The 25,573-nt window shown below is 35.4% G+C and overlaps 2 protein-coding genes across 4 annotated transcripts; one reads left to right on the top strand and one right to left on the bottom strand.

Moving 5' to 3' along the window:
- Nucleotides 1-10,682: 10,682 nt before the first annotated feature.
- Nucleotides 10,683-22,761, bottom strand: LOC129787190 (uncharacterized). 3 transcript variants are annotated; one of them, XM_055822563.1, is made up of 8 exons: nucleotides 22,608-22,761; nucleotides 22,438-22,508; nucleotides 21,546-22,108; nucleotides 20,110-21,036; nucleotides 14,388-14,700; nucleotides 14,236-14,310; nucleotides 14,011-14,141; nucleotides 10,683-11,165 (listed from the first exon to the last, which is right to left on the bottom strand). In XM_055822563.1, the coding sequence occupies exons 3-8, from the start codon at nucleotides 22,101-22,103 to the stop codon at nucleotides 11,031-11,033; spliced, it is 2,139 nt and encodes a 712-aa protein (XP_055678538.1). In that variant the 5' UTR covers nucleotides 22,104-22,108; nucleotides 22,438-22,508; nucleotides 22,608-22,761; the 3' UTR covers nucleotides 10,683-11,030. The 3 variants fall into 3 exon arrangements, with proteins under 3 accessions (XP_055678538.1, XP_055678539.1, XP_055678536.1); XM_055822564.1 differs by having other exon boundaries at nucleotides 22,586-22,761; XM_055822561.1 differs by having other exon boundaries at nucleotides 22,577-22,761.
- Nucleotides 22,762-23,058: 297 nt separating this feature from the next.
- On the top strand, nucleotides 23,059-25,573 carry LOC129787198 (protein C12orf4 homolog). The gene is made up of 4 exons (XM_055822577.1): nucleotides 23,059-23,318; nucleotides 23,380-24,100; nucleotides 24,174-24,315; nucleotides 24,994-25,573. The coding sequence occupies exons 1-4, from the start codon at nucleotides 23,150-23,152 to the stop codon at nucleotides 25,507-25,509; spliced, it is 1,548 nt and encodes a 515-aa protein (XP_055678552.1). The 5' UTR covers nucleotides 23,059-23,149; the 3' UTR covers nucleotides 25,510-25,573.

Below are 25,573 nucleotides of genomic sequence, written 5' to 3' on the forward strand. Positions count from 1 at the left end.
CAAATTTTTGTCTATTTCTTATTTTTTATTGATTTTCTAAAAGATAATGTAATGATATAAATTATTTTCTCGAATAAAGTGAATGAACTCCTATTCATGTTTCTTATGTTTCATCGGAAATAGTTCATGAAAAAAATTTCAATTAACCCTCTAAAAAAACTCAAAAGGTTTTCACTCGGACCTTACTTGTCCCTTCGTCCTGCATCTAGGCTATCTGAACCACACTCTCTACTCACAAATTCACTTTGACGCTCTTCAATTTTTCCCAACAACCCTTTGCATTTGATGGAGCTCCAAATTCCATGTTTTTTTTTCTCGGTCTCGCGCGACCTCCACTTGTCTCAATTTTCCCTTTTGTAAATACAACGCTATAATATCTGTGTAGCATTTATGCGAAAGGATTAAAAGCCGACAAAATCTTTTCACTCCTGCGTGGGTGGTGAGGTCTCTGGCGATGTGGAGCGAATGGTATGAGGTGGAAAGGTTGATGGAATATGGCACGCAAGAAGGGGTTGAAGAATTTCTGTTACGTGTTAAAAGGAATAGAGAGGAGAGAATAATAACAACAAATTCCACCCTTCTATATAGCATAACACATATAGCATCGCTCTATATATAGCACACACAAGTATTTAGTGCTATGTGTTGAACATTCCTTTTGAGACAGAGAGTGAGTGAAGAAAAAAAAACGAACGGGAGAGCATTTTATTATTCTTCATCTTCCCTTCGGCATTTCTTTACTCCTCGGGAGTTATGCGAAAAGGCATTTAATTGAGTCGGTACCATTGAGGAGCTTAAAGCACTTTTGCCATTTCCATCAAGCTCGATGGTGGATGAATGAATTGGAGAAGCATCGGGGTTTTAGGCCGAGAGACACGACAAGGAGGGGCGGGGTTGGGGTGTCGGAAAAGAGCCCTTTTGCTGGTTAATAAAGCTCATTTTAATGATGCGGTGCTGACTTGGCACATTTTTGTTAATGGTTAAATAATGAATGATGGATTGAAAGTTATTAAGTTTTTTCTCCATATCTTTCTTTTTTCTCCTCATTCTCTCATAAAATTCCTTTCCACATTTCTAACAATCGATTCTTGGGAAATATAATTCCTTCATCGTCAAATCCGCATGAACTCGCAAATGGAATAGCGTGTTCATTCACCATAATCGCCATTCATTTCGCATGCAGGCAGGCACATGAGGAGGACGCAAGGGGGGGAGGAGAAAAAAAATGAATCGACATTGTGAGTGTCATCGCAGGGATTTGCCCTGCAAAAGAACTGACCGGCAAACAATATACATTTTTCTCTGCTTCACAAATGAGGAGACAAAAATGTGCTGAATGTGCAAAAATTGGTCACACACGCACCATGATTGCGGATGGGGGCAAAGTAGTTGACCCCCTCCTGATGGAGGAGTTACTGCAAATGCGACTCTTGCGTGATTTTTTCCACCACCCCCAACACATTTGTTTGAATTCCAACGGTGATTTATTTCTGTATACATATAGCAAACCACCCCCACGTGGAAAAGTTACACCACCACAAATACATCCACCCCCTTCATGTATGACTGATTTTTTTGTCATTCATATTCTAAACAAGCACACACACACAAAGCTCCCCATAGTTTGGTAAACAAATATTTTATTAAAAAAAAGGAAAATCGATGACCAAAATGCAATGTGGATTCTGCTGAATGTATCATAAAAATTCATTGAATGAGGGTGGATTTTCAATGGGAGAAATGGCACCAAAGTGGGATTATCGAATTTTGCTTCAGGAATAGAATTGTGCACATTACACATAGAATATAAAATACATATGTGAATGCATAAATTTACAAGGAAAATGAATTTATGATACGTTTTTTTGGGGAAAAAATAAAATAATTTTTTAAACCCGGTGTATTTGACACAAAATCTCAATTAAATATTCTTGTCCAAATCTGCTCTGTTTTAAAATAAAACTTGTAAAGCTGAAATAATTAAAAGGAATTAAACAATTCATTTAATTTTATTGGAAAAATGGGGATAATTTGGGCACTTTGACAGAGAGAATATTTCCTTTTTTTTATATTTCTCAACAAAGATGTAACAAAAGAAAAACAAATAATTACAAATACACTCAAAATTGAAAGCTCCCATAAGTTCATTAAGCCTCACATACTAATGACAGCATACAACGTGTATTTGCAACATGCAGAAAAAACACATAAATAACCTCTCGTTGTCAGAGTTTCTAATTTTTGCCCTCGATTTTTCATAATTAGGAATACATAAAATTTTAACCAACAAAGATTGCATTATATAGCGAAAGCTCAAGTAGAGAATTAAACTTTCATGATAAAGATCGATTAATTAAAAATAGTTATGATGTCAAAAATATAAATCAATAGCTTAAAATGTGAAGAGAAACTTCTCCACATAAATTTTCTTCTATGTGAATCATATTTCAAAATAAACCACAAAGTTTCACAATTAATAAGAAAACTTCAAACACCTTCCCTCCCCCTCACTCCCCATTTAAACAGTGAGATAAATCGCGTACATCCCAGAGAGGAGAAGGAATTCCTGTTGGTGTGGAATAAATTCCATAAAGACGAAAACCACAGAACATTCCATGCTTTATGTTTAAATGATGAAGATTCCAACCTCTAATGGCAATAGATAAAATTAAATGTCGAGAATTAATTTGATAAATTCATCAAAAGTGGTGTGTGTTTAATCAAACTTCCCTTCCTCCCTCATGATGAGGAGGGATGGGCTTCCTCTCGCACCCCCTGCAAAGCCCTAACGTGATAATTTAGTAAAAACAATTTTCATTTTTTTCACGCTGCTGCTGGGAAAAATGATGATGAGACGCGAGGAAAAAGCTCAATTTAATTGGGTGTGTGCTTTTGTTTGGATTACTTCTACTCATCCCCAATGCGCGTGCTTTCACGGACGCAGCACCTTTGCCCGCCTAAGCCCACCCCCTACCCGCTGTGTGTATATGTGGCATCCGGGAGGTAAAGCCAAAGCGACACCGGGTGCGTCTGGAGCGAGAGATGTGTGAAAACAAAGCCCTAGCCGTTTGCGATAAATGTGAATAGAACACGAAGGGTCTCTGTGCGTGTGGGGCTTTTAGCGGCAAGTATAAGCTCACTCGCCCCCTCAGCCCACTTTAGCGCGCGTATTATTATCGATTTATCTATTTAGAAATTAATTTTATTGTGATGAGCTCATAAACTCTTATATACGGAAAGCCTTTCCCCGCACAACGAACTCATGTTGCGGGAAAATGTGAGCGTTGCGTTTGGAGTGGATGCGGGGGAAGGCAAATTCATTATTAATATCGCATTTCGATAATTACAGCTCGCATGGGGGAGTGGAGTTTAGCACAAAAATTCCCCCCACAATTCCACTCGTGTGAGCAACACAAATTCCACAGACTTTTCTCCTAAATCTTCTCCGGCATCGGAATGTGACTCTATCACCCTACTCGTGTGCTCCACATTGATTGGCTTTCGACCACACACATATAACATCCTCCCCTAAAAGGAGTCCTTTTGTTTTCACCCACCCAAAGAAGCATCCCCATCCCTCATACGCAGCTCAGTCGTGTATTATGAGATTTTCAGGCTATTCCCACAAGGATGTACGACGACAATCACGGACAAAGCGACAGAGCGAAGCGCCCAAAAGTCCGGAAAAATATCACATTTGTGAGACAATATCACCACGTGCTGTTGGAGAAACTCCTGACTTATGTATAGGAATGTGATTCTCCTTCATAATTGATTTTTGTTGCAAAATTGCTTCCACCAAAACGGGAGCAAAGAGATTGTCCCCCCGAAAAAAATCATAAATTTCAAAAGGTCTCACATCTATTGGGTGGAAACTTCTCCCACAAATTATTTCTCTTGGGGTAGGTAGCAGGGCGGGCCTCTCGTGTGCCAATAACTCCCACATTATATTGCAAAATTTAATGGATGAACGATGTTGAAAAATAACTTTAAAAACTTTCCCACACAGAGGCAATTTTCTTGTGAAATGTTTTTATTATTATACGAAATCCTTTCAGGGTTCTTTTTCGGCTTCGGGGATACAGAAAGAGTTTGGAATTAAAAGGATGCAATTGCCAACAGGGGACATGAAAATTGCAAGACAATATTTCTTTGAACATTGAACAAATAAAAAGTTTTACAAGTGTTTGATTTTTTTTCTCTTAATTTTGGGATTGATTTTGTAAGAAATATTTTCTTTCCTATCTATTCTGTATTTATAAGGATAGAATATCAAGATTTTTTTATATTGCGTAAAATGTATCGATTATGACGTATCAACCCTCTAAACTTTTAAACTCTTCCAAATATTTTTACAGAAACTCTAAAAAAAATACTTGGTATGCCACGATTGTGGTATACCAACTAATTAGAAGGTATTATTTCAATGATCTTGAGAGAATTAATTCAAAAAATAGGAAAAGCCGTTTAGCCGATTTGACTTTATAAATTTTAAATCTAAAATCGGCCATAAATCTGGTTCTATTTAACAGAATTTTATAAAATTTAATTCAAACTAAAGCTCTCAGAAAGCTCTAAAAACAACTACAACATTGAAACTTCGAAGAATTACCGCAAATAGTGCTTAAATGAAAAACAAACTTTGAGAAAATTATGCGGAAAAATAGGATGTTTTTTTTATTAATTTTTTAATGCTTTATGGCTGTCAACAAGACTTTATTCCAAACATTATTCAAAACATTATTTGTGTGATACTTTTTATAAATATTTTTCTCTTTTAACTTCTCTTAGACTTTTAATCGTCTTTTAACCAGAATAAAAACAATATTTTCAGTGAAGTCTTTGTAAGAAAATGTGGAAAATGTAAACGAAATTAATGAAATAATAATAAAAATAACTTTGCAGGGGAAAGTAAAGAAAATTCCACCAAACCCCTTAATTGCCAGAGCGATGGTAAAGATTTAATCACGCTGTAATTTTCCCAGGCGGTATCTTTAGAGAGATTAATTTAGTGATAATGCAGAAATGTAGCGAAACGACCCTTCCGCTTTGCTCTTCAATAACCACAAGCATTGCATGGGGGTGTGGAGATGTCTTCGGTATACTATATTGTTACACTTCCTTCCCTTATACGCAAAACCAGAGAAAACTCAACGGTCTCATCTAAATAACATCTTCATTCCTACACGCTGCGATCCGTGAAGAGCATAAAGAGATACTATACACGATATTTGTTTAAACAGGCAAGAATTTCTCAAACATGTTTTACTACTCAATTTAATTAATGTTATTTTATGCATTTAGTCAGCGGAACGTACGTTAATTACTACAATTTCGAATTTCCTCCTCCCTCATCCCATTCATACATAAATTTAAAGCTTCTTCCCTCACCCCCTTCAAAGTTTATTATAACGATGAAAAATATTTTTTGTAGAGCTGAAAGGATTTCAATTCCTTTCACAGGAACATGGTTATTAAATCAGAAACACATCATCCCACACATTGGATTGAAAAGGGTGGTCTCCCCTGCAGCCCCTTTTGCGAACGTGGTGCTATATTTATGTATGTTAAGCAAAAAGACATCAGCATGGAGGCTTTCATTAAGCAACAAATCCATTTTCCCACAATGAGCGCTCCGCACCTTCCCGAAATTTATGCTAAACAGACAACAATGCGTCAACATGTGTTATGGGTTTCTGAGGGTGGATGGAATATTATAGATATTTGGTGAAAACCCACAGCGGGTGGTAAAACACGGGTTGCGATTTAAGGGGGTGTTTATTCCACACACACTCTCTCTTAAACTAAAACTCATACACATCGTTCTACACAACTCCCCTTTAGGCACGTAGAATGGACCACCATCCCGTTTTGCAATAAACTCTAAATTTCTATATAACGAAAAACACCCAGGTAACCAGGAAAGAAGTTACTCTGCAGAACTTTTGAACAATACAAATTGAGCTAAATTTCGCTCAGAGGTGTGAGGTGGAATAAAAATTCTTTTTCCCATATAACTCTTAATGAATCCAACACAACATATGAGCAGAAGCTAGTTATGGGAGGTATTTAAAATTCCAAATTCATTCGCGAAATGCTTTTTATGTGAGATAAAAATACTTCATTTCCCCCAACAAGGTGAAAAGCTTTTTGTCTGCTGTCTGCAGAGGAAATGCAATCCTTTTTCTCTACATAGCAACACTAACAATGGCATTCACTCACATTTATTTATGTACGTACATATGTGTAATAAAAAACACAAATTATGTACTTTTTCTACACCAACTGAAAAATCCTTATCACCGGAAACACAGTAGAATAAAAAGATCAAGCAGGAAGCACGGAAGAGCAGAGCTTTATCTAACGATGAATTATTGAACTTTTTTTCATGCTGCTTCCATGCAAGATGTTCCAGACACACACATTGTTATTGTTGGAGGTTTTTTCTCTATTAAATATTTTTTTAAAGCACTTTAAAAAAAAATAGAGACGGTTTATTGAAAAATTAGGAAATAGAGGGTCGATTCTGTTAAAGTTTTTTTCTTATAATTAGTGAGTTATAAGATTTTTGGTATTCTATGAAAGTTTTATAAGATTTTGAGAGTTTTTTCTGAACGTTTTTGAACGTTTGTTCCTTTACTTACCAGTGTGTTTAACACTAAGAGGATCGAGGTTTCTAATTTTAAAAGTTAGACCTTAATTTTCTCTCAAAAGAAAATATTTTTCCAAGTTTTCTTTCGTCGATATTGAAGTAATGAAACTTTTCTATACACAGATTTAGAATTTATCACGAAATATCAAATAGATTTTAATTCTGTGGCGATTGAAGAAACTCGAATTGGCCACTTTGGCCAGCAAGATCTTCCACGAGTTAAAGAGAAATTACTTTTTCAGGACTTTTTACAGATTTTTCTAACTGTTTTTAGAACAAAAAATCATTTGTTTTTCTTTTAAAGAACAATAACAGAACGATGTAAAAACAACAACTGCCAAAATCTTACAAAAACTTTTAAGTTGTAAGAAAATATTTTTAGTAGAATAGACCTTGAAGTTTAAAAACTAATAATGAAAATTCTTCAAATTAAATTAAAAAGGATCACAGCTAAAAGAGTATTAATTGATAATGAAAATTAATACATAATTAACAGGATTAAAAAATCGATCAAACCGATTTAGATAGAATTGAGTTCAGATGAAAGCTCTCAAAAAGCTCTAAAAACGTCTAAAGCATTGAATAATCTTAATCTTTTATAAAAATTAAAACAAAAAACTTAGAATTCACTATTAAAATCATTTTAAAGCTTTTAAAGCGACAATATTCCCTAACAAAAACAAAAACAATGAGCCTGAAACACCTTGACTATCACGTGCACTTTCTCTTTCAAAAGCTCTCTCGGAAACTTTTGTATGACAAAAATAACATTGAAGTTTTACAGCGCATTCCACCAAAGTTCCCCATATAAACCGAAGCGCATTGTAACGGGTATACTTATCGTTGTTCCACAAAGTTCTTTTCATCGAATAACAACTCTTTTGGAACTATGTATGCCGGAACAAAACAACTACACAGTTGAAGCTTTTAAAAGCAGCATGACGTCTATTCTGAACTAGCCGTGTAATAGGATTGACAAAAGCTCTGTGTTTCAGTGAGGAATTCTCCTCTTCTTCTACTCTATCAAGTAAAACTCTTGCTTTATGGTGTTTATTTGGAGTCAAACAGTGTGTGAGAATAATTTTGAAAGAGAAGGTAGTTTAGGTAAATTAGCACGTAGGTTACATTGTGGGACACGTATCTCTTCCAAAAATATCTTTCTGTACAGAATGAAAATCCCAACAAACGTAGAAATGTTGTGTGTGTGTTTACGAGCAATGATACATGAAGTTGAGCTTGAAGTCAGAGTGAGAGAGGATCAGGACAAGATGTTCATCATTTTCTTTGCTCTATATAAAGACGAGAAGAACATTTTAAGGAGGAATGAAAGTTGAAAATAATGAGAGGTCTTGTTCAGGGGCGGACGCAGAAAAAAATTTTGGGGGGGGTTAAGAAGTTTGAAATTTTTTTTTTAAATAAAAAATTTTTAAAAGACCTTTTTTAGACTACTTTTTCTTCTTTTTAAATTTCTCTGGAACCGGACATCATTTCGACATCCACACAGCCAAATAAAAAAAACTATACTCATCAAAAACTGCAGAAATCTTCAGAAAAAATCTTAACTTTTATATTAGTAAAAAAAATAGAGATAACTAACAAAATCGATGTTTTAGCTGTGTTTCTTTCAGACACAGCTTTTGTGCACCGAGCAAAATCGAGATTCGCCAGATGTTTTCGCTATATCTTTGCCCCTGTAATAGCTAAAAATCTGAAATTTTTATATGTTGTAGGGGCCATCAAAGCCTTTCCAACGATACCTCATTTTCGAAAATCGGTCAAGCCGTTTAGTCAATATGACCGCAACAATTTTTCATCGAAAATCGACCATAACTCGAAAACGGCTTGACCGATTTCGATCAACCTGAGGTCAAATGAAAACTCTCAACAAACCCTACAACTATCTAAAACACTCGAAGTTATAAAAGTGACCGCTAGAGGGCCAAAAATCAAAAACAAAAATTTCGAAGAGTTTTCGATAAATATCTCAAAAACGCCATTATCGATTTGCTTAATTTTTTATATATTATAGCCTACTATAACAGCGTTCTAGTTTTCCCTCACAAGAGGCATTTGATTTCAGTTCGGGGGGGGTTCTGACCCCCAAACCCCCCCCCTTGGATCCGCGCCTGGTCTTGTTAAAGAGGGAGCAAAAAAAGGGAAACATACGCAGTGAATATTCAATGTTAACTGCAAAAATCCTCATGGGGTTTATGCGTGGCATTTCATCAACCACTTTTGAGTGTTGTCACGGCGGCGGGTGGAGGGGTTGGGAAAATGACAAAAACGGACTCATGAGACTAATATTTCATCCCTTATTCAAACACCCCCGCACCGTGTTTCTACAATGTCAAAGTATTGTTGTGAGATTTTCGGGAAACAATAAGCAAAAGCTCCGTTCCGGGACCGAATTTTAAGTCATCATAAGGATTCATTTACTTAACATCATCAAGGTAAAATTCATATAACATTGTTTTAAATCACCGGAAGGGAATAAATATGACTTTCTGCCACTCTTTGCCATTACATACATACACACAACATTCATGAATATTCAATTTTAAAACATGCACACAGTTATACAACAAATTCGCGCAGAAAATTAAATTAAACATCACTCTTGCTCAAAATATATTATTTCAACTTGGCATATTTCCATGAATAACTTCATGTACAAATATGACGAATATGAGGAGATTTTTCTCAAAAAAAAAAAAAATGCTCAAGCCATATTTTCCGGGCGCGTTAATTTGTCAGTAAGACATTGATTAACAGAGACATGCGCTCCAAAATATTCTTCAATTCATCCCAAACTCATTCAAAATGTGAATTTCTTTGAATTAAAAAGAAATCAGAATTGAAATGAGAAGCTCACAAAAGAATATTTCATTAAATATTTAATAAAAGCTCAAAAAAGAGATTAAAAAAGCCCCTAATACAAGCCAGGATATGTAACACGGTATAAAATAATTTATTAACGCTTTTCCAACACAATTTTTCACAATTTATTATTTATTGTTCACGCGCTTTCCAACACAATGTTGCAAAATAAATTGCCAGCTAGAATGGCATTTAACTACTTGAATTACAGAGAAAGCTTTAAAAGCTCAACGTGTCCCTCAGTGTAAATAATGATTTAGTGACCATAAAGTGTTGAGGTTTAGTGCGTTGAATTTACAGCACTTAGTCGCGGAAAAGCGGTGAACTAAACGACCTAGTTTTTTTGATAAAATAAAATCGATATTATTGAAATTTATTTCATTTCTTTTATTTTAAAATATTTTATAAATAAAACGATTAAAATCCTTATAACCAATTTTTAATCAAATTAAAATTCATTTTGAGAGCTAGATAGGTCAATCGGTTAGCTCTCTGACTTCTTAACTCGAATGACGTGGGTTCGATTCCCGATTGGGTAGAAAAACTTTTTTACTTCTTTCCCAGCCATGCATTCCCCTAATATTTCATTTTCCAACTAATTCCTAATCACTAAAGCTATTGAGCTTTTCAAATTAATTAAAAATATAAAGCTAGCATCATTAAAAAATACCCATGAAAACCCCCAATGTTCATCCCATAAATTCCCTGATTTAATCCAAGCTTTGATTCTAAATATTTCATTTAAAATCCCCACAAATTCCACGGATTCGTGCAAAATATAATACCAACACCATCTCTATTAGCAATAAAACACACATAAAAGGCCCATCATGAATGCACAATAAGAGATCAAGTATCAAAATCCAATCAATTCAATTAGAGTAAAAAGCGCTTATCTTGTGGTTTTCCGCATTTCAGCTGTATGCTGCAACACTAACGAAATTGCAAACTTTATGCCCATATTCCAGCTCTCAAAACTCACATAATCCACTTTCCACCAGAAGCTCAAATCCACTACATAGATGTGGGGATTTTAGATTGAATTAATTAACCTATATGGCGTAAACCCCCCAAAAATTCAAAGGGGAAAGGGATATGTTGAATGTTTCGACAAGAGTTCAAATCTCTTGTATTGTTAAATAAAAGATTAAGCTTTTCAAACAGAATTATATATATATTTAATATTTTAAACTAATAAAATCATATTATTTCAGAGATTGAACATAAATTCAAGAGCTGAAAATACATTTCATATTTAAAAGTATTATTTAATACATCTTATTATTTTATGAGAATATTTCGTTATGTTTGGTATGTTTTAAGCGAATACTTCATGAAGGTATTTATTTTGGCAAAAAAAAATTAAATGAATTAAGAACTGAACGAGTAAGTTAAGTAAAAGCAAATGATTGCGCATTATAATTAGAAAATGGTCAGAATGTGAAAATTTCATCTTGTTTTAGAAAAAAAAAGCTCCCGCTTCTTCTTATGGAAAAATTATTCATTTCTCTATCTTTGCTGTAGCGCCTACCTTCTTTCCACCGAATTGTTGAATTTTCGTTAAATGTCTGTTGATATTCATCGTATTGAGATCCACATTTTGCCCAAAGAGTTCAGCTTTCTTCTGCATCTTTTCCTGCAAAGACACAACAAAACGCTGAAAGATAAGTTTGAGATTCTAAAAGCTTTTGTGAGGTAATACAAGGTTGTGGTGATGAAGGGCATGTTTGTGATTTCTGTGAAGCAATCCAATTAAGTATTCACATTACATTTAGGTAAGATAGATATATAGTTTTAGTTGGTTTGAATAAATTTGAAACATTTCCCCCTCAAATCACGGACAAACATCAAACTATAAATTTCTTATCATCTCTTCTCCACAAGAGAGATACTACACAACAAAATCCAATAATGGATACCGAATGTTAAGTGATTGGATTACATGGTGATCCCACTGTGATCCATAACCCCATGCCCTTCTATTGTATCCATGGAATTTGTATTCATAGGCACGAAGAATATGGTTTTCATTTTACGTAGAGTATAACATTTAAATTAAATAGGACCATCCCTTTGCAGGAAATTCAATATACATATACACATGTTAAGCTTTTATAGATGAAATAACCGATTTTTGTTCAAATATAATAGAAAAGTCATACGTTAACACATCCAGGACGGCTTGACGCACATCGGCGTCCACTGACAGTTCTCAATTCTGTACGCTGTAACAATTTGCCACTCTTTTTGCGTTTGACATTTACCCGGTAGGAAAACTTCTCCAACATTTTTTCAACAAATTTTGATTCCTGACTCGTAAGGTGTTCATATATGATTAATAAATTTTTATTTATTAAATTTCTGAAATGATTTGGAATCAATTTGAAATGATTTGAGATTGATAGTGACAAGAAAATGGAATATCTAGAATATTCTATTCTATTAATCTTGATATTGACAATAGAACGAATAGAACATTCTTATTAGATATTATTATCCAATAAAGAAAAAATATGAAAAATATCATGCCAGGGGAAATAAAATTTTCAAAACTTAAAAAAAAACAAGAAATAAGTAGGATATTTGGAATATTCTAGTTTTTTTTAATTGCTCTGTCACAGAGAAGATTTTAGCTAAATACATGTATTATGAAGTTTTCAGAATTTTTAGAACAAAAAAATCAACCTGCTCGTTCACGTTATCATTACCATTTATTATTAATATAAAATAATGTAAGTGCTAGAAAATTCTCAGAATGGTTCGGAACGGATGGCGAAGCATTTTTTTTGACATATCTGGCATATTTTCTCGTTTCAACATAACCTAATTTTTATTCTGGTGCCCGAAAAAAGTGAGAATAATGGAATAAATTAGCAAAGAAAAGCTTTCAGAAGTTTCCCTTTAGGCTATAAAATAATGTTCTAGCTGAAAATTCACATTATCCCATAAATCTGACTTTTTTTCCCACGTAAATATAAAAGTGCGGTTATGTTGGAATCAGAAAAAAATGACAAATACATACATATGTCCAAAAAATTCTCTTCACCAATATCATACCATCATCAACTATTCTCCTGACTGTTCTGTGAGCTAGAATTTGATGTTCAACATATAACAGTTAGTGAAATCTTAAGGAAAAATTTTTGAAATTTAAATTGTATTTTAATTTGAATATTATTCTTTTTTTATTGTTTTGTTTGCGATAATTTTATATTAAAAAAAAATTGTGTTTCACATAACTGAATATTGTGTCAAATAAATATTTTCTGATAACGTGCGAAGAACATAAGCACACTATGGTCCCACCGGGTAACATTTCTGGACGCCAGTGACTAATTGTTACATGTCGCGTAAAAAACCTTTGAGAAGTATTTTACCCGTCGTCAGTGTGTTAAATTAAATATCAAACAATAAAAAGAACGTCAAATAAATGTTAAACGGAACGTCAAACGATTAATTGAACGTCAATAAAATAAATAAAATGTCAAAGGATAAATAAAACGTCAAAAGCCAAATATAAAATTAAACGTCAAACATTTAAAGTCAAACATAAAACTTAACGTTAAATGTCAAAAATTAAAATGTCAAATGAGAAATAGAAAGTTAAATGATTAAATAAACGTCAAAAGTTAAATTAAATGCAAACGTTAAATTAAATGTCAAACGGGTCAAACGTTAAATTAAATGTCAATGGATAAATAAACCGCAAAAGTTATTTTAAATTAAACGTCAAACATTTAATTCAAACTCAAAAATAAATTGAACGTTAAACGTCAAAAAAAATACATCAAACGCCAAACATTAAATTGAACGTTAAACATCAAAAGTTAAATTGTATTCAAATATTTAATTAAAGTTAAAAATTAAATTACACGTCAAACATTAAATAAAACTTCAAATGACAAATTAAACGCCAGACCCAAATATATGTATTTAAACGTCAATAGTTAGGAAACTATAAAACTTTGTATTTTAAACGTTAGAAAAGGAATAACAAACCTTAAAAAATGAAATGTTTGATGTATGAAAAGAAGAAGAAAATTTAAAAAATGTTTCTAAGCTCTTGAAAAAAATTCCTGGCTACGTCCCTGTACCTAATATTTTTATGAAATTAAAAACAAATCTTCGATTCATCATTCAAATAAAATTTCCTCCATAAAAATCGGATATTTCATAACTTTTGACGCAATAAAAAATTCCCTAGAAATGTTTTTCTCATAAAAGTAACTCTTCAAAACTTTCTTTTCAAACTCCATCAGTTTATCTATATTTTTTATGTTGTATATATTTTTTTAAAAAGCTTTCAAATGAAATAGTTTGTTGTGCATTTCCTTTGTACAACAAGCAGTCAGTCCCACTGAGAAAATATCATCAAGTTGAATGAAAAAAAAAAAACAAGAAATACACAAACCGCAAAAGGCACAAAAAAAAAGAAAGATAAATGTGATGTTAGAAGAGAAAAAAAATTGAACAAAATTTACCTTCTGTTTTTGTCGCTCTATGTCATAGGGATTAGCACGAGCAGGTGAATTTAATTCATCTGACATCCCCTCTTTCCGGAACTTCTTTAGCTTTTCATTAAATAGAACCCACATTTTTGGATTAAAGTCATCTGCAATGGAGAAAGCGTGTACATGATTATTTTTAATTACCCGCAGGCGCGTGGGGGAAGGTCCTGTGAAAAAAATGTTTGTTTGTCTACCTACCAAGCCACATTTTGATGTATCTCTCAACACAGGCTATAGTTTCTAGCTCTTGGAGTACAACTCGAAGACCTTCAACTGAAAATTTACGTAAAAATCATCATTTTTGATATACAAATTGAGCTTTTGACGAATTTTTAAAAGTGTTTTCTTACCGTTTAGTTTATTTTCCGAGATATAATTTAGAGTTTCCAAGCACCACTCGATAAATCCCTCAACTCCTTCCTTTTCTATTGCCTGGATCTTTTTCTTCTTCATCCCATCACCAACGTAGCCCGATGGATATTTATTGCCACCCTTTTCCACCTTCTCAATGAAACCCTTACCCTTCTTGTATGGCACCGACGTGGGCTTTGGCGTTGGCACATTGTCCCAGAAACTCTTTATCTCGCCCTTCTTGTCTCCATTCTCGTCATTGCCTTTGTTGTCCATTGACACCATTTTTGCAAAGGATATCTCGTTATTAACCTGCACGGGAAGAGATGTTGGAAGGAATTTTGATAAATCTTCTGGGCAATTTTAAAAGCTTCTCTCATCTTCAAATTCCCTCCATTCTCTTTAGAATCTTCCTTGGAAAATTTACTTAATTAACATAATACTCTTGCATTCACCAAACCCCTCTCAATACCACCCGCTATTATCTCATCCGTCAATATTTTCCTCATCTTTCAATTTATTCAACAAAAAAAACCTCCAAAGAAGGAAAAGTGCACAGAACACCACGTAATGATTCCTACACATTTTCCAATAGATTCACTTCTTGAATTTTATTTAAATGCTCGAAAAGTCCTCGAAACTTTTTCTCAATAGCATTCTCTCTCGCAGTTCAAATTGCAAGATGAGAAAAGCTTTTAAAAAAGTTCAAAAAGTCACGAAAATTTCCATTTTCTCATCCTTTCTTTCTTTTGCATTGTCAGGCGTGAGAAAAGGAAAGGAATTTGTATTTAAAATGGAAATTTAATTTTATATTCATTAAGAAGTGCAAGGGAAGAATTTTAATTATAGTCACAGACTACAAGTTTTAGCTGTGTTTCTTTCAGACACAGCTTTTGTGTACCGAGCAAAATCGAAAGTCGTCAGATCGGGCTCAAACTTGGGATGAGCACGAATTAGGGTCCCCACATTCCAAAAAACGTATGCGCCAAAAATTTTTTTTTCCGGCCGTCCGTCCGGCCGTGGTTTATGACTGAATTGCGAGAGAACGGTTATAGATAGAGACTTGCGGTAAACGGCAAAGTTTAAATATCGACTGGAAGTCGTTCAACTATGATGTCAAATTTTACCCCCCACCCCCCCGTCCGCCATTTTGAATAACCTCAAAATTTTGTTTTCACTATATCTCAGCCGCTATTATAGCTAGAGGTCTGAAATTTAGATATGTTGTAGGGGCCATCAATACCTTTCCAACGATACCTCATTTTCGAAAATCGGTCAAGCCGTTTAGTCAATATGGCCGCCACAATTTTTCATCAAAAATCGACCATAACTCGAAAACGGCTTGACCGATTTTGATCAACCCGGGCTCAAATGAAAGCTCTCAACAAACCCTACAACTCTCTAAAACATCCGAAGTTTCAAAAGTGACCGCTAGGGGGCCAAAAATCAAAAACAAAATTTTCGATGAGTTTTCGATGAATATCTCGAAAACGGCGACATAAATTTTTTTCATTTTTTGATATGTTGTAGCTGACCATATTATCTAGCTTCATGCCAAAAATGAAGAAAATCTATGGATCCGTTCTCGAGATATAGCCTTCCAAAGTTGGCATGTCATATCTCGGGTTCTACAAGTCCGATCTTGATCAACTCAAGCGCAAATGAAAGATTTCGTGAAACCCTACAAATGTCTAGAACATTGCAAGTTCGAGAAATGACCGCGAGAGGCGCTAAAGTCAAAAACAAAGTTTTCGAAAATTTCGAACTCGAATATTTCGAAAATGCCATTATCGATTTACTTCATATTTTTATATATTATAGTTGAGGTTAAGACCTTTCCAACGATAGCTCAAACTCGAAAATCTATGGAGCCATTCCCGAGATATAGCCTTCTAAAGATTTCTTAGGGTATGACTTTTCAACTTTTCCCGACTTTGCGCGTAATTAAATAAATTCGCGTTCTAATTTGCTCTCACAAAATTGGTACACTGAAAGAAACACAGCTCCCGTAAGCTTGGTCAGCTTACCAGTACATTTTTTCTTTCGAAATGAAATTATTTCAAAGAGAAATAAAACTCTAATTGAAAAAGAAATGTTTAATTTTCTTGAAATTCCACAGAAGGACATGCAGGAAATTCCCAATCCCTTTGCAATTGCTGTGTCTACCTTTAAACTAAAAAAATTCCTAATTATAATCCATTTTGGGTCTCTTTAGGGGTTCCTTTCGGGTGTGAATTGATGCAAAATTGCACACCTCTTTAAGGACCTCAAAAAAGGCGCCGACGATGCCGAAGGAGAACCTTTTTGCTGCAAGATTATACCTTTCAACACATTTTCAGACCATTCTCAAATACCTTTAATTGCTTAAGGGCTTCTCATGTTGTTCAGAGAATGATTTACAAGCTCGCTCCGTAGAGTCTCATAAAGCAATTTTCTTCATTTTATGACCCTTCTTCTTCCTCCAGGTTTGTGTTAAATGCATGTGTGTGTGTTGCCTCAAGAGGAGGATGTGGGTATTTCGGCTTACCTCCTCCATAGAATAATTCCCTTTCTCCCGGGGTTTTCCCACCCATTTCAAATGCAAAAGATGGAAGATTTTGCATGCAATTTTCTCCCAAAAATCCTCATCTGCTTTTTGTACAAATTCCACCGACAGAGGTACCCAAAAGTTGCAGACGGGAAAAACCGAGCAAATGCATGTTTTATGAGAACAGACATGCAAAATGCTTTGCAATATATTTCAGCAGAATCATCAACAATGTGGATTTTCTTTCAAGATTAACATTATCTATATCTTCTGATTCATTTTCTCATCTCTATTTCTCACATTAACGGATGAAATGTTCTTCATAAAAACCCCCATTTAATAGAGAAAGTCAATCATAACGCGTCCAGTTATAAGAGTTGGTGTCCCACAACGTGTAGAAGTTTGTTTATGCGTTGTAATGCGATTTGTGAGCAGAATTAGTAGACAAAGATTTTTTTTGTAAAATTCGACAATATGATGGATAAAAATGGTTATATCTCTGGTTCTGTAAAACCTACAGAAATTTATTGACTAGTTTTGGAAAGGTATTAACACAGGCTAAAAATTGACATAAATTTCAATAATTTTCAAGGTCACCTCCAGAACACAAAATGGCGGCATTTTGTTTTACCAAAACACTTTTTGGCCTTTTTTGTCCTGAAGGAATGGTTTTAGAGATTTCTGATGTTCTAGAAAGTTGTAGAGTTTTGCAAAACCTTTAATTTGATACCAAGATTAGCAAAATCGGTCAAGCAGTGCAGAAGATATGGCTCTTAGAACTATACAAATTCAAGAATTTTTCAAATGGTCATATCTTCTAAACGGCGACATAGATTTTCTTCATTTTTGGACTGGTGACAGATATTGAGTCAGGCTACAACATATCAAAATTTAGAGGAAATCGATGATCGGGATTCGGAGATATTGCCCCTTAAAGTTAGGAAATTTTTGTTTTTGATTTTAGCGCCTCTTGCGGATATTTTTGGAACTTGAAATGTTCTAGACATTTGTAGGGCTTTTCAGTATCTTTCATTTGATACCAAGATGGTCAAAATCGGTCAAGCCGTTCTCGAGTTATATCGAAAAAACACTTTTTGCTTTAGGCCGCCATATTTGCTAAACCGCTTGACCGATTTTCAAGTATGAATTGTTGATGAAAACGTCTCACTGAGCTCTACATCATACAAAAATTTCAGACATCTAGCTATAAGGGAACTGGTTGATGGTGTTTCAAAATGGCGGACGGCGGCCATCTTGGATTTTGAAAATGCGAAAAAATGAAATTTTACACCCACATTTCTATAGAAAGCTTCAAACCCGAAGTCTCTCACTGTTACTGTTCTCGAGCTATAAGGCAAAGTTTAGAGTCCCGGACGGCAGGCCGGCAGGACGGCAGGACGGCAGGCCGGCCGGATCAAAAATTTTCCACCACCATTTTCGAAATGTGGGATGTCTAAAACGTGCTCATACCAAGTTTGAGCCCGATCTGAGGTGGTCGGTTTTTCCGACGATTACAATACTTGGTGTTGGCCACGAAGTGGAACACCAACTAATTTAAGGATAAAAGTTAAATTAAATGGAAAAAATTTCCTCATTACGGAAAATTAAAATTCTAAAACTCAATTCAATTAGAAAATGCGCTGGGAAAACATTTCCCATTAAGGACTTTTGAATTAAATATCCAAAAGAAAAACCAAAGATAGGTATAGGAATAAGAAATTCTTTCAGTCTATTGATAAACTGTGATGAAGCTCCTTTCTTTGTACTATAAAATTTCCATCAATGGATTTCCATTTAGCATCATGAGAAGGAAGATTTATAAATAAAGCCTTAACATTGAGAGAAAGATCTGAATGATATTTCTCTGGTTTTGAGATTTCACGATAAGATAAATACAAGGATATATACTCATGGAAACAAAATTAATTTAATTTATTTAATGATGATTTCCCAATGATGAGAGTTTTGAGTTTTGTATTATTTGTACGCGCACCTCCTCTCTCTGGGCTAAAATATATTGCAATTTGATTTGAAATTTATATAAAATGAAAGCTCTTTTATGTAATTAAATTTACACGAAAGAGGATTTATTTGCAACAACAATTGCAAATTATAAATGAATATTTCACTTTAACAGCATTTTCTACGAAATTAATTTCCCATTCACACAGCTTTTCCAGCTTTTCCATAACTTTAAATTACATTTTGTTGGCTTTATTAGTGCGAAGTTTCAGATAAAATTAAGCTAAAAGCAAATTATTTTGGTGCATTTGTTAAGTATTTTCTGATAGAATTTAAACTAATTTAATATTCGCTTTGTTTTCAAGAATTTTTAGAGAAAAAAAGGATTTTAGTCACTGATGTATGGAAAAAACTCCTTATTTGAGGAACATTTGAAAAATTGTTAATCTTATAGAGAATCAAAAATGAATAAAAAATCCTCAAAGAAACTTTTTATTTTTTTATTGGAATCAGTTGTAAAAAAGTCTCAAAAGATTTGTTTGTGAAGAATGACGTCACTTTTGTGCTTCTCTTTGTCCCACATGAAGCACAAAAATAACAAAAAGAAACATCAACGAAACATCAGGAAGAATGCTTCATGCATTGGAAGAGATACAACTGCAAAAGTGACGTCATTCTTCTTATTTTTGAGCAAAGTTTTGCAAGATTTTCCAAGCTGATTCGAATAGAGAATTAGAAATAAGTCTATTCAGTAATTTTTTGTTCTTTCTTTATATTTTACAAGATTAACTGTGCTCAGGTTGCTCCCCAAATGATGAATTTTTCCATACAACAGTGAATAAACTCCTTTTAATAAAAAATGAATTGAAAGAAGAATTGAAAGAACCAAAAGCTCTTGAAAAATAAGAATTTTCAAGAGATAACTTCCAAGAATTCTTTCAGAATTTTCCCTAAATTCCTTTTTCTAATTTAACCTACAAAAAAAATATTCTAAAATATTTCTAAAACAAATAAACTCCTTTTCTAAATTACAATGAACAGTAAACTTTTCCTACGAATCCCGTCATTAAGGACACAAATTATGTAAGATTAAGATTTTAAATAACCTTTTTTACCTGCCCCTAATGGACTCTGAACCTTTGTGAAAATAAATTCATATCCTTCTTAAAAACCTTACCTAAATGGAAAATTTCTGAATATTTAATAAAATCATTAATGTGAATGACACTCACCGGAATACTTTGAGGTTTCTTCTGCTGCAGCTCCTGATTGTGCATCTTCAGCTTCTCATTCTCCTGATAGAGCTCCTGCATTTTATTCCCCGTGATATTGATGTACTTTTGAATGAGATTCTCACAGAATACCCCCATGCCCTTTTCATTGCCGCCACCACTACTCTGCTTGTACATCTGATGCAATTCCTGCACAGCACCAGGCTGGTAGTTTTGCTGGTAGTTCTGCAGCTGATAATTCTGTTGCTGATAGTTCTGTTGCTGATAGTTCTGTTGCTGCTGATTCTGTCGAAAGTTCTGCGCGTAGTACTGATTCGTTGGTGGATAGGGCTGCTGCTGGATATTCTGTTGTGGGTAGTGTGGTGTAGTATTTGAGGTGTAGGTCAGAGCACGTGTGTTCATATGCGGCTGAATAGGTTGTCCCTGAGAGGCGTAGTAGAATGTAGGAGGAACATGTACAGGGGCGCTACTTGCCACCATCTGGGGTCCTTCCATTGATCTCATCGGCCAAGCAACAGGTGGTGGATTTGTCATGTAGATAGGTAATGGTGGTGGAACGGCTCTGTAGTAGTTTATAGGAGCCTCAACTGGCGTATAGGGCTGAGGACTTCCCATTTGACGGAAATTCCAATTCTGCGGTATCTGTGTGTAGCCCCTACCAGCTCCCTGAGGATACATCTGTGGTCGCTGAATTTCCTCAATTGGCTCAACGTTCTCCTTCCCCGACATTCGTGAAGCAACCGGAGAAGCTTTATTCTCTTTCGGATAGGGTTTGAATTCCAATGGATTCGATGGATTAATCTTCCCCACTTCAGCACACTTTTCGTAGCGATCCGGAAGATTATCCGTGATCTTTACATCCACATCTATGTCCACCAAGCCAAAAGATTTGTTTAATTTTTTTACTTCATCTGCATTTTGAAGTTCCTGAAATTGAAAAGAAAGTTATCATACGCCTCATTTTCAAAACAAGGGCTTTGCGTCTGGATTAATTATAGCTTTCTAACCTTAAAATTAAGATTTAAATAAAAATGTAATCATTTTCGCTTCTAAAAGGATTTTTTCACAAAGAATTTACAAGATTGATTGAATAAATAAACTTTAAAACATGTAAGAACTTTGTTAGAATAAGAATTTCATTTCAAAACGTGAAAGTAAAAAGAAATTCTGAGAAAAATAAACATCAACAAGCCTGTAAAGTTAGGTTAAAGTTAAACAAAATGGCGACCAATATTGCAATCAATTTCTTCTTTTTTTTTCAAGATGGAGCACTCTTAGTATTTGTTTAGAATTTCCTGGAATTTACGTTCAAACCACTCAAGAATATTTTAGAACTTTCTGAACAAGGACACAAAGAACGACATTCTAACACTTCTAACTAAATTCTAACTTATAAAACAGGAAAGAACCAGAGAAAATGCTAAAAGAAAACTAACCTGATATTCCTCAGAATCTGCTGAACTTTCCTCATCTTGATCACACAAAGAACTCCCACGGGAACTATCGTCTGATTCTTTGGATGAGATCGTCTTAGGACTGGAAATCTTCGCTTGATTCCACTTAATTTCTTCACACTCCTCACCTCGAATCTTCTCTCCATTTCCCTCCGAATCCTCATCTGTATTGTCCCTCCCGTCGGAATTTATATTTGCCTCGAAATTCAACTTTCTCCTGGCCGCAGCCTCAGTTCCTCCCTCACTGTCTGATCCCCCACCGTCACTGTCAGTCTCTTTGGTCTCAATGAGGGGTTCATTCTCCTCATCGAAGTACGTCCACAGTGGGTGGATTTTGTGAATGCGCAGAAAATCTTCGAAGGTGATCTGCCTCTTGGATCCGTAGCGCCAAACGACGGTGCTGCGATAGAAGAAGGCACGCCAGCGAAGCATTTTGGAGCAGGGAAAGGGGCCCCGTGGTTTCCCCTTGGGATCTGTGTAGCACCACATTTCCAGCTCCACTCCTTCCCCTTCGCTATCACTGGCCTCCCGATCCATCATAATCTCTTTTGGGAGAAACATAAGGAGAGTTTCTTTGAAAATTCACACGGAATACAATCACTAGAAGGTGGTCTTATCACTACAGAAGTTGACAAAGAAATGCGGCGAAGGATCTGTGAAAAAACTGCCCTCGATCCCTGTCTGGGCTATTAGGCTATCCCTACAAAAGCTCAGTAGGCGATGAAAATTCTAACACGGCGAAAAGTGAAGGATAATTTGGGAACTTTTCAAAGGAACCCGGAATATTTTTCCCCAAAAAAAAATCTCAAGAAAAACAGAGATTTTCGCAATTTCCCAGAGAAGCAAATCTCAAAAAACATTGAAGCCAACAAACCTTGATTTTTGCAATTCCTCTGGTTTGCCAATCAAAGCAAAATTAAACCGGAAAATCGCAGCTTGCTGTATCTGCAAAAAAATAACGGGGAACAACGTAAAAATCTCTTCTGTGCTCTTCTTACCGACTCATAATTTACATAAAATGCCAATTTAGGAGGGTTTTTTCACCTTTAGTCACTCACTAACTAATTCGTGAACTTGCAGAGAAGTCACAAACAAAAAATCATTGCACAAATACCTAGAAAAACAACGAAAATTGAAGAAAATCTCGAAGAGCAAAAAATTAAGTTCTTTTGCGTTCAAAATTCTGCTGAAAAAAATGTTCGGGGATCCTCGGCTGGAAGGGGCAAAAGAACCGGGGGTTTATCAATTCATGATGAAAAGATACCTTAACTCGGAAGGAAAATTATTTTTTCTGTTTTCTAACCAAATTGTATATGGTAATGTTGGGTGAAAAATCTGAGAGAATTTTCTTTTAGATATTTTTTCACAGATTTTCCCCTTAATAAAAGAAAATGAAGTAATTTTCAATGACACTTTCTTTCTAAATTGAGAAACCTTTTTGGAATGCGGTTCAAAAATTTCCGTTGGTCGACATTCAACGCCATCTCGCGGGGATTTCATTGCTGTCAAATATTGGGGTGGGCGATTTCTTCTGGGAAAGTGGGAAGAAATTCCCAAAAACCTCTGGAATTCCTGGTCAGGAGAAGATGACATCCTCAGCCACATTTGAGTACACCTACAGGAACTACGATGGAATGGAAAAGACCCTCAAACACCAGCTGGATCTACCCTTCAAGGAGGATTGTGCTGAACTAGCTCACAGACTGGTTGCAGAGCTTATGGATCCCGTAATGAAGATCCTGGATGCGGATATTGGTCAGTAAATCACACCTAATCCTCCGAGAGATGTTTAACTCTCAACTTGGTGTTGTTTCAGAACTCAAAACAGCCCTCAAGGCATTCGTGGAGAAGGAAAATCAGAACTTTTACGATCGCAGGGATGAGGATTTGCTGAATAAGGCACGGAATGGGCAAGTTGACGTCGAGGGGCTCGTAACGGAAATGGATAAACTGTACAAGGAGGAAGTTCTGGAGTTTGCTGAACGTGTGGGGCCAACGGATGAGGAGATCTTTGCCCTGGCTTTCCATCAGCTCGTACATTCCCCATTGTTGCCGGATATTCTGACCAAAGAGCAGTGCTATGCTGCGAGTATTTCAGAACTCAATACACGAATGTACGAGGAGATTGATGAGCTGAATAAGAAGCAAGCAGCAGAGATGGATGAGACTGTGGGGCAGTTGGATGTTTCAACAACATCTGAGGACATTAATGCCCTCCTGTCGCAACACTACAGCAATCAGAATCTCCTCCGGAAGCGATGGGAGTCAAAATTGGAGGCAAAACGAGGGCATCAGAAGCACGAGTACCGCAACTGGGTGACGAGTCAAGTGGGGGAGGCTCTAATCAACAATCCCACCTCCCTGCCAGTCACTTCCACGCCAATTGGGAATAAATCCTCAATGTTTGTCACACAGAACTTAGCCATGGAGGAGAGCTTCACAATCCACCTGGGATCGCAGCTGAAGCACATGCACAACATTCGCATCCTCAGTGCGGATGTTACGGAGTTCTGTAGTCCTCTCCATCGGGATGAGAAGTAAGAAAATGTCCTTAAACTCCTTAAGATACAAATCCCATAATTTCTCTTCATTCCTTTTCTTTCTTTTCAGTCTCAACGGACTCAACATGGCTTTGGGGCTCTACTCGAGTTCCCTCAGTGGGATTGTCGTGCTCACACCACCCGGATCAGTTCAGGCACTTCCCAAAATCATTAAGAATGCCAACATGTCCACTGAATTCCATTTTGATCAGGTAAGAAACTAACTTTTGAGATAAAATCTTAAATTCAATTGAATTCATTTTCCTTTCTTGATCTCATTTCATTCACAATTAATCACGTTTTGAACAATTAATTTAATAAATAAACAAAATAGCTCTTAAGACAGTTTTTTGCTGGACAAGAGATCATATTTCCTTCCAGAATTTCATCACAAATGAATGAGTTTTATGCTATAAAGAATTCTCTTTTATCAACAAATTAAAAGAAATAACAAAATTCAATTAAATCTCCATGATCTCTTGTAAATAAATAACTTGAATCACTTCAACAAAGAAAGGATTGAAAAATCTTTTTTATGATTTTTCTCACAGCCAAAAACAATTTATTTTTTTGCTAAAACTGCTGCAAAAATGTTGCAAATTTTACTCACTTTTTAGGGAGGAAAATACAATAAAAAATAATCCTTAAAAATTCCACGAAAATTCACCTCAATTTGGGGGAAAAATCACAAATTCCACGTTCACAAGAAACTTTCCTCTGTGAAGAATTGTTGATTCTCCTCTGAGCAGCTGACTTTGCATAACTGACTCCCTGGGACAGCTTGCGGGAAGATTGAAAGACGATATTCAATCCACAATTTATGTTTATATGAAAAAGAAAAGAATTGTTTAAAAAACGATAAAAGTGACGTCATTTTTTCTTTTATTTAGATTGAAAATCAAATTGAGCGCATCGAGGAGGATCTCAGGAAGAGCCACAATGATGCAGCTGCAGGTGGTGCGACGGAGAAGACAAGTCAGAAACTCCATCCGGGAGATTTCTTCATTACGCGACACTCCAATCTCTCACAGACGCACGTGATCTTTCACCTGATCTCGGATGAATCCTCAGACAGCCCCGGGGAGATCACATCACGTCATCCTGTGATACTAGGCCTACGGAATATCCTGAAGACTGCCTCGAGGCATGATATCTCCATGCTGACCATTCCAGCGCTGCTGCGGCATGAAATGTCCGAGGATATGACAGTGCCGTGGTCTATTAGACGTGCAGAGTTGGTCTTCAAGTGCGCCAAGGGGTTCATGATTGAGTCAGCAACATGGGGTGGCACAGAGATCAACACACTGCAACTCCTTTTGCCACACAACATCTCCGAGGAGCTCTTCACGACACTCGCCGGAATGGTGTCGAATGTTTTCCGTGTGGCTAATCCAAAGTTTCTCTAAGAAAATTGATTAAATTACATTCTTATATTATAATAAAGATATAAAAAATAATTATTTCATAAAA

The sequence above is a fragment of the Lutzomyia longipalpis genome, chromosome 1 (genome assembly GCF_024334085.1).
Source record: "Lutzomyia longipalpis isolate SR_M1_2022 chromosome 1, ASM2433408v1".
NCBI lineage: Eukaryota > Metazoa > Arthropoda > Insecta > Diptera > Psychodidae > Lutzomyia > Lutzomyia longipalpis.

Coding starts and splice junctions, on each gene's coding strand:
- LOC129787190 (XM_055822563.1), bottom strand. CDS start 22,103: ATGATGGATCGGGAGGCCAGTGATAGCGAAGGGGAAGGAGTGGAGCTG. Junction 14,701..20,109: donor AGAAACCTCAAAGTATTCCG/GTGAGTGTCATT, acceptor CTTCCCGTGCAG/GTTAATAACGAGATATCCTT. Junction 11,166..14,010: donor TAGAGCGACAAAAACAGAAG/GTAAATTTTGTT, acceptor GTGTCTTTGCAG/GAAAAGATGCAGAAGAAAGC.
- LOC129787198 (XM_055822577.1), top strand. CDS start 23,150: ATGACATCCTCAGCCACATTTGAGTACACCTACAGGAACTACGATGGA. Junction 23,319..23,379: donor GATCCTGGATGCGGATATTG/GTCAGTAAATCA, acceptor GTGTTGTTTCAG/AACTCAAAACAGCCCTCAAG. Junction 24,316..24,993: donor CTGAATTCCATTTTGATCAG/GTAAGAAACTAA, acceptor TCTTTTATTTAG/ATTGAAAATCAAATTGAGCG.